Genomic DNA, 14,886 nt, shown 5'->3' with positions numbered 1-14,886 from the left:
CGGGTGATAAAATGTAGCGTCGAAACCTCCCATATTAATGGTCAACAATACATTCCAAACCATTCGCCATGATTAAAACCTGCAGCAATGCCTGTCAGAACACTCACCATCATCTCTGCATTTTCATCGGTGATATTTGTGTTATAGTTCCATGATGCCAGTGAAGACTTGTAGACCAACTTTTTAGCCTCCATTTCAAACTTCCTCAGTAACTCCCTGGCTTCATCGTCAAGAGTCAGGGAGAATGTTACTGCAGTGAGGCTCAGAGCCCATAGCCCACGCAGAAACATCCTCTCTGCAGGTCCAATTTTCCCAACTGAGCCAAAGCAGTCCGAGCACCGTTGCTTAATCAGGTTGTATCGCAATGGCCTTTGAACAAGAGAGAAAAAAAGCACAGAATATAATCGGTTCAATGTGCCCTCAAGCTGCAGTGAGGAAACAAAGTTCTGATGTGATAAGAAATGGAAATAGCAATTCTGAATTGCGTGTTGTGTATGAAGCAGAGTTGATAAGAGAGCTGAAGGAAAAGAACCCCTAGAAAGCAGTGAACAGAGTATGATAGAATTCATTCTGCAGTTTGTATACCAGTGCAATAAAGGGGATTACAGAGGCAAGAGGGACGAGCTGGCTGATGGTGATCGGAAGCAACCCCAGCACCAATAAGATGGATCAGCAGTGGCTGAGTTTCGGAGATAAACTCGGAAGGCACAGGACCCGTTCACGGCAAGATGTGGTCTGAGGTGGACAAGCAAAATCAAAGACTGCACCAAAGCTAAAGAGGTCGTAAAATATTGCAGAAATTCATGGAGAGCAAGAGGAATAGGGAAGCTTGTAAATATCAACCTAAAGGCAATTAAAGAGCAATAAGGAGAGAAAGATGAAATATGCCAGTAGTGTAAAAGGGGATATGAAGTTTCGTCAGGTCCATAAAAAGCAAAAGATAGACAAGAATTGACATTGGATCAATGGAAAAGGACACTGGAGAGATTGCAACAAGGGGCAAAGAAATGACAGACAGATTTAAGAAGTACTCTGCATCTGTCTTCACCGTGGTAAAGACCAGCAGTGGGTGAGAAGTCCGATAAAGGCACAAATGTGTGCAGATAGTATTGCAGGGAAAGCTGCAGATGGATAAATCACCTGGAGCACCCAGGGTTTTGAAAGAGATAACTGAAGGCATTGGTAGAGATCTCTTGGAGATCACTAAATTCTGGAATGGTTCCGGTGGATTAGAAAATTGCAAATGTCACATCTCTCTTTAAGAAAGGAAGAAGGCAAAAGGCTGGAAATTATAGGCTGGTTAGCCTGGGTTTGGTGGTTGGTAAGATGTTAGAATCTGGATGAGGTTTCAGTGCATTTAAAGGACAAGGTTACATAGGTTGAAGCCCATGTGGTTTCCTGAAGGGGAAATCTTGCCTTACAACTCTGTTGGAATTCTTAGAGGAAATATCAGTAAGGACAGGTAAAGGAGAGTCAATGGAGGAGGTTTACCTGGATTTTCAAAAGGCCTTTGACAAGGCACCACACACAAGGCTGTGAAGCAAGATAAGAGGCCATGCGAACATACTAACATGGACAGATGATTGGCTTACTGACGGGAGGTGGAGAGTGGGAATAAAAGGGGCTGGTCGGCTGTCAGTGACTGAGACCTAGGGCTCGGCGCTGCCAGCGACCAGTGAGGTTCCACAGGGCTCGGCGCTGCCGGCGACCAGTGGGGTTCCACAGGGCTCAGCGCTGCTGGCGACCATTGGGGTTCCACAAGGCTCAGCGTTGCCGGCTACCAGTGAGGTTCCACAGGGCTCGGCGCTGCCGGCGACCAGTGGGGTTCCACAGGGCTCAGCGATGCTGGCGACCAGTGGGGTTCCACAGGGCTTGGTGTTGGGGCCCCTTTTTAATGTTACTGTATATGTCAATGATTGGATAATGGATTTTACAAAGATTAGAGGAAGGGCATGTTGTGTTGAGGAAACTCAGTCTGTGGAAGGACATAGCTAAATTAGGAGATTTGTAGAGAAGTGTATGTTCATGCTCCCCCACTCATTGGTGGAAGGAATAAAGACATAGACTAGTTTATAAACAGGCAACGAGTTCAGAGGGACTGGGAGTCCTTATGCAAGACTCGCTAAAGGTCAACTTGCATGTAGAGCCAATGTAAGGAAGGGAATGGAATCCCAGCATTCATTTTGGGAAGTATAGGATATAAAAGCAGGGGTGTGATTTTGAAGCTTTGTAAAGGTATTGGTTGACCACACTTGGAATATTGTGAGCTGTTTTGAGCTCCTTATCCAAAGAAGGTTGTGTTGGCATTGGCCCAGATGAGGTTTACAAGGATGAAGGAGAGTGTTTGAAAGCTCAGAGATTGTGCTCACTGAAGCTTTGAAGAATTGGGGGTGGGGGTGATATCATTGAAACTTATTGAAAACTGAAAGGCCTGGATAGAGTGTGTGTGCAGAGGAGGTTTCCTATGGTGGGGGAGTCTGAATCCACAATGTGGAGCTTTAGAAACAAATTTGTCCCTTAATAACAGGGATGAGGAGGTATCACTTTACCCAGAGGACGATGAATTTGTGCAATTCGTTGCCGTAGGTGGCAGTGGAGGCCAAGTAATTGGGGATATTTAAGGCAGAGGTAGATATGTTCTTGACCAGGAAGGGAATCAAATATCATGGGGAGAAGGCAAGAGAATATGGTTGGAAAGTAAAGTGAATCAGCCACAATGGATTGGCAGAGTGGACTTGATGGGTTGAATAGCCTGATTCGTATAGTATTAAGAGTGATGTAATCGACCTATTGGGGGATTTTAGCAAAACTAATTAATAGTTATCTGAACATTGCTTTAATGGAAAAATGAGAGGTGATCAACGAGCTCCCAATTTTCCTCCTTTAGCAATAGGTCTATGGCAGCAGCCATCGCATTGGCTCTACACAAAGCCCTGGAACACCTGGACAGCAAAGATGCATTCATCAGGATACACTTTATAGACGACAGTCAGGCATTTAACACCATCATCCCCTCAAAACCAATCAGCAAACTCCAAGACCTGGGACTCAACACCCCACTGTATAATTGGATCCTGGATTTCCTCACCTCCAGACCACAATCAGTGAAGATTGTTAAGAACATCTACTCCACAATCTCCACACACAAAGAATCCACAGACATCTGAGTGATACCAGCAAAACAAGTGCATGTGACGGGGTATTCAAACCATAGCTGGTGGGGCGGTAGGCACCAGCCTCCGGATCCAACACGTCATCGGCTGGGATTCTGGCACTTACTTCAGGATACAACCACCAGACACATCTTTCCTTCTCCTCCCCTCTCGGACTTACGCAGGGACTAATCACTTTATGATTCCCTCGTTCACTCATCCCTCCACACCCATTGCACCCCTGGCACCTTCCCCTGTGCCCACAGGAGGTGCAACATTTGCACCCACACCTCCTCCCTCACCAGTTAGTGTGGTGGTTTAGTGTAACAGTGTTACAGCACCAGCAACCAGGGGTTCAAATCTAAATATGGTAAATTACAGGAATCATTTGATTAAAGTCAACTTTAAATAATTAAGGACAACAGTGCTGATTTTATTTCAAATTATTTTACGTTGTCTTTGGTCTTTTAAATGGTTTATGTTTAATGTAGGTGTTGTCTCAGGCAACTGGAAAATTCACAGATCCAGCATTCACAATCTCCATAGGCGCCTGATTCTAGGCTTTTTATTGAATTTTGATGGATAAGGGTTATGTATAGATAGTCAACATGGTTTTGTAAATGTAGAGGGGGGGAGGAGGGAAAAGAGTCATGCATCACAAACCACAAACCTGATGGAGTTGTTTGAAGATGTGACCAGGAAGGTTGATGAGGGCAGAGCGGCAGACATTGTTTCTATGGATTTCAGTGAGGCATTCAATAGGCTGCTCTGGAAAGTTGGGTCGCATGGGGTCCAAGATGAGAGAGCAGATTGGATAGAACATTTATTTCACAGTAGAAAGCAGAGAGTGATGGCGAAAGTTTGCTTTTTCAGGCTGGAGGCCTGTAACTCATGGTGTGTCACAAGGCTTGGAGCTGGGCCCGTTGCTGAATTTGAACATCGCACGCTTATCAAGTTTGCAGATGACACTAAAGTATCTGGTATTATAGATAGTAAAGACAGTGGCCAAGGATTGCAGCAGAATCTTCTTCAGCTGGGCAGGTGGACAGAGGAGTGGTTGATGGAATTGAATGGAGAGAAAGAAGGTTTTGTATTTTGGGAGATCTCACATTGGGTAGGACCTACACATTGAATGGTAGAGATCTGGGGAGTGTTCATCTTTTGGTTATGTGTCATACGAAGGATGTTGATAAGCTGGAGAATGTGCAGAGAAGATTTATGACAATATTGCCAGGATGTGGGGGCCAGGAATGCATTGCTGGGACTCGTGGTTGAGGCAATAGAGACAATCAAAAGAGTTTTAGATGGACATATGGATGCAGGATGTGAGGTTGGAAAGGATTAGATTGTTGTGAAGTAACATAGAAACATAGAAGATAGGAACAGGCATAGGTCATTCGACCCTTCGAGCCTGCTCCGCCATTCAACAAGATCATGGCTGATCTTAAAGTTCAGTACCCTATCCCCGCCTTCTCTCCGTAACCTTTAATACCCCTATACTGAAGAAATATATCTAATTCCCTCTTAAATATATTTAATGAACCTACCTCTACTGCCCTCTGTGGCAATGAATTCCACAGATTCACCACCCTCTGGGTAAAGAAATTCCTCCTCATCTCGGTCCTAAATGGTTTGCCTATTATCCTCAAACCATGGCCCCGGGTTCTGGATTTTCCCATCATTGGAAACATCCCATCTGCATCCATTCTGTCAAGTCCTGCCAGAATTTTATATGTCTCTATGAGATCCCCTCTCAATCTTCTAAACTCCAGGAAGTTCAATCCCAATTTGCGCAATCTTTCCTCATAAGTCATTCTTGCCATTCCAGGTATCAGCCTGGTGAATCGCCTCTGCACTCCATCCATTGCAAGAACATCCTTCCTTAGATAAGGTGACCAAAACTGCACACAATACTCCAGGTGGGGTCTCACCAAGGCCCTGTACAGCTGCAGTAAGGTATCCTTGTTCCTATACTCAAACCCTCTTGATATGAAGGCCCACATACCATTTGCCTTTTTAACCGCCTGCTGTACCTGCATGCTCGCCTTCAGAGACTGGTGTACAAGTACCCCTAGGTCTCTCTGCACTTCCCCATCTCTTAATCTATTGCCATTCAAATAGTAATCTGCCCTCCGGTTTGTATTACCAAAGTGGATAACCTCACATTTATCCACATTGTAGTGCATTTGCCATGTGTCTGCCCAGTCCCTCAATTTATCCAAATCACACTGGAGCTTCCTAACCCCCTCTTCTGTGCACATAACCCCTCCTAGCTTAGTGTCATCTGCAAATTTGGAGATATTACATCCAATCCCCTCATCCAGATCATTAATGTAAATTGTGAACAGCTGGGGTCCCAGTACAGATCCCTGTGGTACCCCACTGGTCACTGCCTGCCACTCAGAAAATGAGCCATTTATCCCAACTCTCTGTCTTCTACCTGCCAGCCAGTTCTCAATCCACATCAATACTTTTCCCCCAATCCAATGAGCCTTGATTTTGTAAGATTTATGTACAGTAGGTTGGCACAACTTTGTGGGATGTAGGTTCTTTGTTTTAGATTAAGATTTTTTCCTGCACCTGGGAATTACCTTGAAATCTTTTCTTTTCACCCCCCCCCAACCCCCCCTGTACAAATTGCTGATCATGAAACTAGTCAACGGATCTGGAGACAGTAGGAGAGACGGCAGAAACAGGAATCTGAAACTTCTCGCTTACCAACCCCACTCCGACACCATGACCAGATCCAGATCTCGGTCCTAAAATCTGTAATAGAACGTTTCCATGGTAATATCTTCACTGGTCAAACTGCAATGTTGTGATTTCCGTGTGACCACTTTTATCAGCACCTTATACACAAGGTAGCAATAACTATAAAGCCGTGTGTGTATTTACAGCAAGTTTCAGAATACATTCTCGTGACCCTGTGAGAAGCTAAATATTAAATGAATTGTGAATTATTTATTCCCAGGGTAAACATGTCTATTATAAATTAAACCACGACCTAGATTACTTGCATCTCAATCAGATGTCTCTGTTTGTATCACTTGAAAGATTAATCTGCAAATCCTCTTCACTGAAGATAATGGTTTTGCCTTGATCATATTCTCAGTTTTCATAGAACCAGAGAATATGGCAGCACATATTAAAACTATTATTCTGCCTGGTCTCCTCTCCCATTCCTGCATCGTAGAACAATTACAGTAGACAAACAGGCCCTTCTAGTCTGTGCCGAACCATTTTTTCTTGCCTAGTCTCGCTGCTCTGTACCTCTCCCATCCATGTACCTGTCCAAATTTCCCTCAAATATTAAAAATCAAGCCTGTATTCACACTTCAGCTGGAAGTGCATTCCACACTCCCACCACTCTGTGTGAAGAAGTTTCCCATCATGTTCCCCCTAAACTTTTACCCTCAACTCATGTCCTCTTGTTTGAATCTCACCTACCCTCAATGGAAAGAGCCTATCTACATTTACTCTGTCTATCCCCCTCAACTTTAAATACCTCTATCAAATCTCCCCTCATTCTTCTTCTCTCCAGGCAATAAAGTCCTAACTTGTTTAACCTTTCCCTGCAACTCAGTTTCTGAAGTCCAGGCAATGTCCTAGTAAATCTTCTTTGCACTCTCTCTCTTACTGATGTCCTTCCTGCAGTTAGGTGACCAAACTGCATACAATACCCCAAACCTGGCCTCACCAATGTCTCATAGAGCTTCAACATAACATCCCAAATCCTATACTTAATAGATTGATTTATGAAACCAATATACCAAAAGCTCTCTTTACACCCATATCCATCTGTGACACCACTTTCAGGGAATTATGTATCTGTATTCGCAGATCCCTCTGTTCCACCGCACTCTTCAGTGCCAGATCATTTACCATGTCGTCCTTTCTTGGATTGTCCTTCCAAAATGCAACAACTCACACTTGTCTGCATTAAACTCCATCTGTCATTTTTTAGCCCATTTTTGTAGCTGGTCAATATCCCTCTTCAAGCTTTGAAAATCTTCTTCACTGTCCACAATGCCTCTAATCTTAGTGTCATCTGCAAACTTGCTGATCCAATTTACCATATTATCATCCAGCTCATTGATATTAATGACAAACAGTAATGGTTCCAGCACCGATGGAACAATGTCCTTCACAGGCCTCCAGTCTGAGAAGCAATTATCCACTACCACTCTCTGGCTTCTCCTATCCAGCCATTGTTGAATCCAGTTCACTACTTCATCATGAATATGTAGCATCTGAATCCTTCCTGAATAAACACCCCTGCTGGACCTTATCATGTAGCCAACATCCACAGCCTTTCCTTAGTCATCTTACCTGGTAACCTCTTTGAAAAACTAAACATGACTTACCACGCACAAATCCATATTGACTATCCCTAATCAGTTTCTGGATATGCAAATAATTGTATATCTGATCTGTTAGGACACCTTCCAATAATTTACCCATTACTGACATCAGGCTCACCAGCCTATAATTTCCAGGGTTACTCTTGGAGCCTTTTTAAACAATGGAACAATGTGAGCTACCCTCCAATCATTCAGAGCCCCTTGAATTACTACACCTGCCTCTTTCTAGGTCTGAAGGAAGATCTTGTTAAGCCATGGGGATTTATCCACCCTTATTTGCTTTAAGATAACAACATCTCCTCCTCTTTAATTTGTAAAGGTTCCATGATCTCTCTGCTGGTTTTCCTTATTTTTTTACCATGTCTGAATTAAATGGTTTAATCTGGCAATATCTATTTAATATCAGTTTAGTGCCACATTTATACATGAACCCTCCTGCTATCTTCAAGGGAACCAAATTTGTCCCTTATAACCATAAGCTGCCGGCAGCTTATTCCACATCCCAACCACCCTTTGCGTGAAATTTCCCCTCATGTTCCCCCTATAATTTTCCCCCTGCAATCTCAAACCATGGCCTCTGGTTTGAATATCCCCCACTCTTAATTGAAAAAGCCTATGCATGTTGACTCTCTCTGTCCCTTTTAAAATCTTGAATACCTCCATCAAATCCCCCCTCAATCTTCTATGCTCCAGAGAAAAAAGCCCCAGGCTGCTCAACCTTTCTCTGTAACTCAAACTCTGACATCCTGTCAACATTCTCGAGAACCTTCTCTGCACTCTCTCTATTTTGTTTATATACTTCCTATAATTCGGTGACCAAAACTGCACACAGTATTCCAAACTTGGCCTCATCAATGCCTTGTACAATTTCATCATAACATCCCAACTCTTGAATTCAATACTCCGATTTATGAAGACCAACATTCCAAATGCCTTCTTCACCACTCTATCTACTTGAGTATAAACTTGAGGGTATTATTTACCATAACTCCTAAATCCCTTTGTTGCTCTGCACTCCTCAATTGTCTACCATTCAATGTATATGACCTATTTAGATTTGCCTTTCCAAAATGCAACACTTCACACTTATCTGTATTAAATTCCATCAGCCATTTCTCAGCCCACTCCTCGAGCTTTCCTATATCTCTTTTTAAGCTACGATAATCTTCCTCACTGTCCATAATACCACAAATCTTTGTATCATCTGCAAACTTACTTATTCAATTCACCACCCCTTCTTCCAAATCATTAATATATATAACAAACAATAGTAGACCCAGGAACTCCACTAGTCACCGGCCTCCAATTTGACAAACAATTTTCTACCAGTACTCTGACACCTCCCATCCAACCATTGCTGAATCCATTTCACTACCTCCTTATTTATATCTAATGCCTCCACCTTTTTTCCTAACCTCCTGTGGGGAACTTTGTCAAAAGCATTACTAAAGTCTAAATAGGCAACATCCACAGCCTTCCCTTCATCAATCCTTTTTGTAACCCCCTCGAAAAACTCTATAAGGTTTGTTAAGCATGATCTACCCCTGTCAAAACCATGCTGACTACTACCTATCAATCCCTGTTCTTCCAAATATTTGTAAATGCCATCCCTCAGACACTTTCCATCAACTTACCCACCACAGACATCAGACTCACAGGTCTATAATTTCCAGTCTTACATTTGGACCCTTTCTTAAACAGCGGAACAACATGAGCCACCCTCCAATCCTCTGGCACTACCCCCGTGACCAGTGACATCCTAAATATCTCTGTTAATGGCCCCACTATCTGTACACTAGTCTCCCTGAGTGTCCTTGGGAATACATTGTCCGGACCTGGAGATTTGTCCACCTTTACCTTTTTTAACACTGCCATCACTACCTCCTCAGTTATCCTTATATGATTCATGACCTCCCCACTATTTTTCTTTACTTCAACTGGTACAATATTTTTTTCCCTAGTGAATACCGAGGAAAAGAAATCATTTAAAATTTTACCCATCTCTGATTTCTCACATAGCCTACCCTCCCTATCTACAATGTAATCCCTCACTAATCTTTTACTTTTAATGTACCTATAGAAACCCTTTGGATTTATTCTTACTCTGCCTGCCAAAGCCTCTTTGTGCCTTTTTTTGGCCTTTCTAATTTCTTTCTTAAAATTCCTTCTATACTCCTTGTAGTCCTCCTTCAAATTCTCAGCTCCCTGCTGTTTATACCTCTTGTACACCTCCCTCTTTCTCCTAACCAAATTTCTAATATTCCTCGAAAATCAAGGCTTCCTATGACTTCCAGCCTTTCCTTTGATCCTCACTGGGACATATCTACTCTGTATTCTCAAAATTTCTTTGAATATTCTCCATTTTTCATTTACATCCTTTCCTGAAAAAATCATGTCCCACTCGATACTCCCCAAAGTCATTCTCATTCCTTCAAAATTTGCTTTTCTCCAATCCAGAACCTCATCTTAGGCCTTTCTTTGCTCTTTACTATCCTTTTTCTCTTAATATACATGTAGAAACCCTCAGGAGTTTCCTTCACATTTTCTGCCAAAGCAACTTCATGTCTTCTTTCACCTTTCCTGATTTAATTCTTGCATTTTTATACTTCTCAAGTACCTCATTTTCTCCATGTTGGCTAAACCGGTTATACATAGCTTGGTGTCTGACTTCCATGTGACTTCCTGGCTACACTTCCTGGCTGCCGACCAGGCAACCTTCACAAACTGAATTTTCTATCTGGACAGTTTAAAACTCACATGTGTAACATTTCCCAAAAGGTACAATCCCAGATCCTGTGGAAAATCCACCTTTGTAATTTTTTTTTCCAGAATGCCCCCCAGGTCCTCCCAGAAGGATCTCACCTTTGTACACAGCCAGGTCGAATGGATAAATGTTCCAATCTTCACACCATACCTAAAGCACATTTCTGAGATTTCTGGTTTGGATTTATGTAATGTTTATGGTGTGAGGTACAGTTGATGCAGGAAATTGTATTACACCAACCTGTACCTGGCATTAATAACAACTGTCATGCTGCCCAGACATTGATCTGACCAACCCCACTCATGGATTGTTGTGCCCAAGTCCATCTCCTACCATTCCCTCAACTCGTGTAAGTCTGGCTTCAGGCCCACACTTTGGGATAGGAGATATAGAGATTCCCCCTTTGAATTAGAATCTCCATGTCACTACACACAGGCAGAGTTATAGTTGGTCCCAAATGATCCCTTAAAAAAGATCTTATCTGGAAATAGCAGAAGAAAGTTTTATTGGACAAATCATATTTATTTCTTGGTTGTTTGAATGACACAAGCTGCCATTGCTCATAACAGTCCTTGATACACCTGATCCCCTTCCAGCACCAGGTGCCCCGGATTGTATTATCCAGAGTCATGGGTATTGATTTATTCTGAGTCAAGGGCACTTTTGGAGATATCTCCAGTTTATTTCAATACGTTGATTTATTTTTTACCATGTCTGAATTACATGGTTTCATCTGGCAATATCTATTTAATATCAATTTAGTGCCACATTTATACATGAACCTTCCTGCTATCTTTTCTCATACTGTGTGTAGCCCAATTTGTGCCCAGGAGGGAATACCCCCTCCCTCAAAGAGTGAGGCAATAAACCTGCACTGGGCCACTAATAATAGTTTTTAAAATCCAGCAATTTTAGTCCTCCCAATTTATAGTCCCAAGTCAATTTTTCCATGGAGGTTCTAGCCACTTTCCCATTCCATAATGACATTCTGACATATCCGTTGAGCATCTTAAAAAAGCCCTGGGATAATAGAATGGGCAGGGACTGAGATAGGTATTGTAGTCTTGGCATCACCTTCATTTTAGCACAATTAACCCTGCCCACCAAAGTTATGGGAAAGGTTCTCCATCTACCCAAATCTTCCTCAATCTTCCGGAGAAAAGGGAGATAACTGAGTTTATATAAATTACTCAAATCTTTATCTACTCTATCCCCAAATATTTAATGTCCTCTTGCAGCCATTTAAACTGTCTCCCTTGTTGGAACTCTCTGTAATCCCCCTTTGTCAAGGGCATGATTTCACTTTTATCCAAATTTATCTTACCCAAAGATCTTGCCATAATCTTCCAGTGTGGTCCCCAGCCTGACCAGGTCAGTCAAATATACAAGCACATAATCTGCAAAGAAATTGATTTTGTACTCCTGAATCCCTTTATTTCTAGATCCCATCAGATGGCTTCTACCAGCAGTTCAATAGCTAATATAACCTACACTAGGGCCGGTGGACCTTTCACCACATCCTCTTGTTCTTGTGTCACCTCATCTCATTGGAAAAAATCTGCTTGCATTTACTCTTATCTAATCCGCTCATAATTTTATCTTCCCGACAAATCCTCACTCATTCTTCTACACTCCATGGAACAAAGTCCTAACCCAGTGGTATTCAACCTTTTTCTTTCCACTCACAAACCACTTTTAAGTAATATCTATGCCACAAGTGCTGTGTGATTAGTAAGAGATTGCTTAAGGCAGTATGTGAGTGGAAAGAAAAAGATTGAGAACCACTGTTCTAACCTGTTTAACCTTTCCCAGTCACTCAGTTCCTCAAGTCTGGCAACATCCTAGTAAATCTCAGCACTCTGTCAATCTTATTGATATCTTTCTTGTAGTTAAGTGACCAAAACTACACACAATGGTCCAAATATGGCATCAATGTCTGAGAAACATAGAACACTACATTACAGGCCCTTCTAGTCTGTGCTGAAAACATAGGAACATAGGAAGTAGGAACAGAAGTAGGCCAAAAATTGCCCATCGAGCCTGCTCCGCTATTCAATAAGGTCATGGCTGATCTAATTTATGACCTAGCTCCACCTACCTGCCTTCTCCCCATATCCCCTAATTCCCTATAATCATGTAAAAATTTACCTAACCGAAGTTTAAATATGTTTAATGAAGCAGCCTCAACCACTTCCCTTGTTAGAGAATTCCAAACATTCACTACCCTCTGGGAAAAACTATTTTTCCTCATCTCTGTCCTAAATCTACTTCCCCAAATCTTGAGACTATGTCCTCTCATTTTAATTTCCACGGCCAGCTCAAAAAACCTTCCTACATCTATCCTATCCATACCCTTCATAATCCTATTTGTTTCTATAAGATCTCCTCTCATTCTTCTGAACTCGAGCGAATACAATCCTAGACGATTTAATCTTTCATCATAAGTCAACCCCTTCATCCCAGGGATCAACCTAGTAAACCTCCTCTGGACCGTCTCCAAAGCCAGTATATCCTTCCTCAAATATGGAGACCGGAACTGGACACAGTACTCCAGTTGCAGTCTCACCAGTACCTTATACAATTGCAACATTACCTCCCTACTCCTGAATTCAATTCCTCTAGCAATGAAGGCCAACATTCCATTTGCCTTTTTAATAACCTGCTGCACCTGCAACCTAACTTTGCGATTCATGCACAAGCACTCCCAAGTCCCTCTGCACAACAGCATGCTATAGTTTTTCACCCTTTAAATAATATTTTTTAAAATAATAACATCATACCACTAGTCCCACTGACCTGCACCCATTCCATAACCCTCCAGACCTCTCCTATCCTTGGAGGTCTTATGCAATTTTACCATAACATGCCAACTCCTGTACTCAATCATTTTGATTTATGAAGGCCAATGTGCCAAAGCTCTATGTGACGCCACTTTCAGGGAATTATGTGCCTATATTCCCAAATCCATCTCTTCTACCACACTCCTCTGTGCCCTACAGTTTACTATGCCCCACCTTGGCAGGTCCTCCATGTTAAATTCCATTTGTCATTTTGCAGTTTCCCTTTATAATTTGCTTTCTGCTTTTTCCAGTTTTTTTCTCCTTCTACTCAAGGGTAAAATACAAAACTCACCTCATTTTATTTCTGTCTGACAGCTATAGCTCCTGCATCTAAACAAATATTTCAGTCCCATGCCAACCATCTCCCCGCCAACCTCTCCACTTCTGTTCCTTCCAAGCAGGAATCACACATTTTTTAGTCATGTCTCTGATGCCAGTCAGAGACAGTCCTCATCAGATAACAAAGATTGCCCGCCATAGTCATCATGTACCCACCAATCCCATTGGTCCACAGTCTTCCTGGTCTGGTGATTCAAGTGCTTGACTAGATACTTAACTATGTGGAGACACTTCCTCCACCTCCCACTCAGCCAGCACTTTATAGATTCCAACTGCCTACTGAAATAAAATCCTCTTCACATCCTCTCATCCTTTGCTCTGGGGAAAAGTTTCTTACAATTGACCTCATCTCAAGTTCAACCCTAACCTTTAGGATATCCTACACAAGGACTCTCAAGTCCCTTTGCACCTCCAATATTCAAATCTTCTCCCCATCTAAATAATAGTTTCCCCATCTATTTCTTGTACCCAGTATACATTTCCCAACATTGTATTTCATCTGCCATCTTTGCCCATTCTGATCTATCCAAGTCTCTGTAGTCTTTCCCAGTCCTCAACTCCATCAGCTCTACCACCTATTTTGGTGTCATTCCCAAATTTAGCCACAAAGCCATCTATTCCATTATCCAAATCATTTATATATGACACAAACAAAAAAGGCCTCAATACTGACTCCTGCAAAACACCACCAGTAACAGGCAACCAACCCAAATAGGATCCCCTTATTCTCATTCTATTTCCTCCCTATTAACCAACACTCAGCCCATGCTAATATCCTTCCTACAATTCCATGAGCTCTCATATGTGGCACCTTGTCGAAAGCCTTTTGAAAGTCCAAGTGCACAAAATCCACTGCTTCTCCCCTGTCTGTTATCTCCTCAAAAAAAAATTGTAGTAGCTTTATCAAGCATAATTTTCCTTTAAGGAAACCATGCATATTTGGACATATTTTGTGATGTTCCTCTAGGTACTCAGTAACTTTATCTTTGACAATTGATTCCAACATCTTCCCAACCACTGACGACAGACTGATAAGTCTATAATTTCCTTTCTGGTTCCTCACTCCCTTCTTAAATAATGGAAGGACAATTCTCCAGTCCTCTGGAACCAAGCCACAATTCAATGATTCCTGCAAGATCATTACAATCTCTGCAGCAACCTCCTTCAGAACCCAAGGGTGCATTCCGTCCAGTCCAGGAGACACATCTACCCTTAGACCATTTAGCTTCCCAAGTACCTTCTCTCTTGTGATCTTGGCAGCATTCACTTCACTTCCCTTGAGAGTCCAATAAGCTACTAATATCTTCTAGCTTGAAGACAGATCTAAAATATTCATCCAGTTCCTCTGCCATCTCCTTGTTCCCCATTATAATCTCTACAGATATTTTCTAACAGTCCTATGTCTACTCGTCTCTTTATATATTTAAAAA

At 42.1% G+C, this 14,886-nt stretch overlaps 1 protein-coding gene and 1 long non-coding RNA gene across 3 annotated transcripts in view; one reads left to right on the top strand and one right to left on the bottom strand.

Annotated features, from left to right (window-relative positions):
* Nucleotides 1–6,038, bottom strand: part of ace2 (angiotensin I converting enzyme 2) — a 144,684-nt gene extending 138,646 nt beyond the window's left edge. Inside the window, exons 1-2 of one of the 2 annotated variants that reach the window (XM_069890268.1) lie at nucleotides 5,871–6,038; nucleotides 108–369 (exon numbers count right to left, since the gene is read on the bottom strand). In XM_069890268.1, the coding sequence (XP_069746369.1) occupies nucleotides 108–369; nucleotides 5,871–5,890 (282 nt within the window). In that variant the 5' untranslated portion in view covers nucleotides 5,891–6,038. The remainder of the gene's footprint in view (nucleotides 1–107; nucleotides 370–5,870) is intronic. The other variant, XM_069890267.1, reaches the window with a different exon arrangement.
* LOC138738983 (uncharacterized) overlaps nucleotides 1–14,886 on the top strand; it is a 31,365-nt gene that overhangs the window by 8,726 nt on the left and 7,753 nt on the right. The window lies entirely within an intron of this gene.

Source organism: Narcine bancroftii, chromosome 7 (assembly GCF_036971445.1).
Source record: "Narcine bancroftii isolate sNarBan1 chromosome 7, sNarBan1.hap1, whole genome shotgun sequence".
NCBI classification, from domain to species: domain Eukaryota; kingdom Metazoa; phylum Chordata; class Chondrichthyes; order Torpediniformes; family Narcinidae; genus Narcine; species Narcine bancroftii.
The sequence above is the reverse complement of the archived record's forward strand: the minus strand, read 5'-3'. Positions and strand labels throughout refer to the sequence as shown.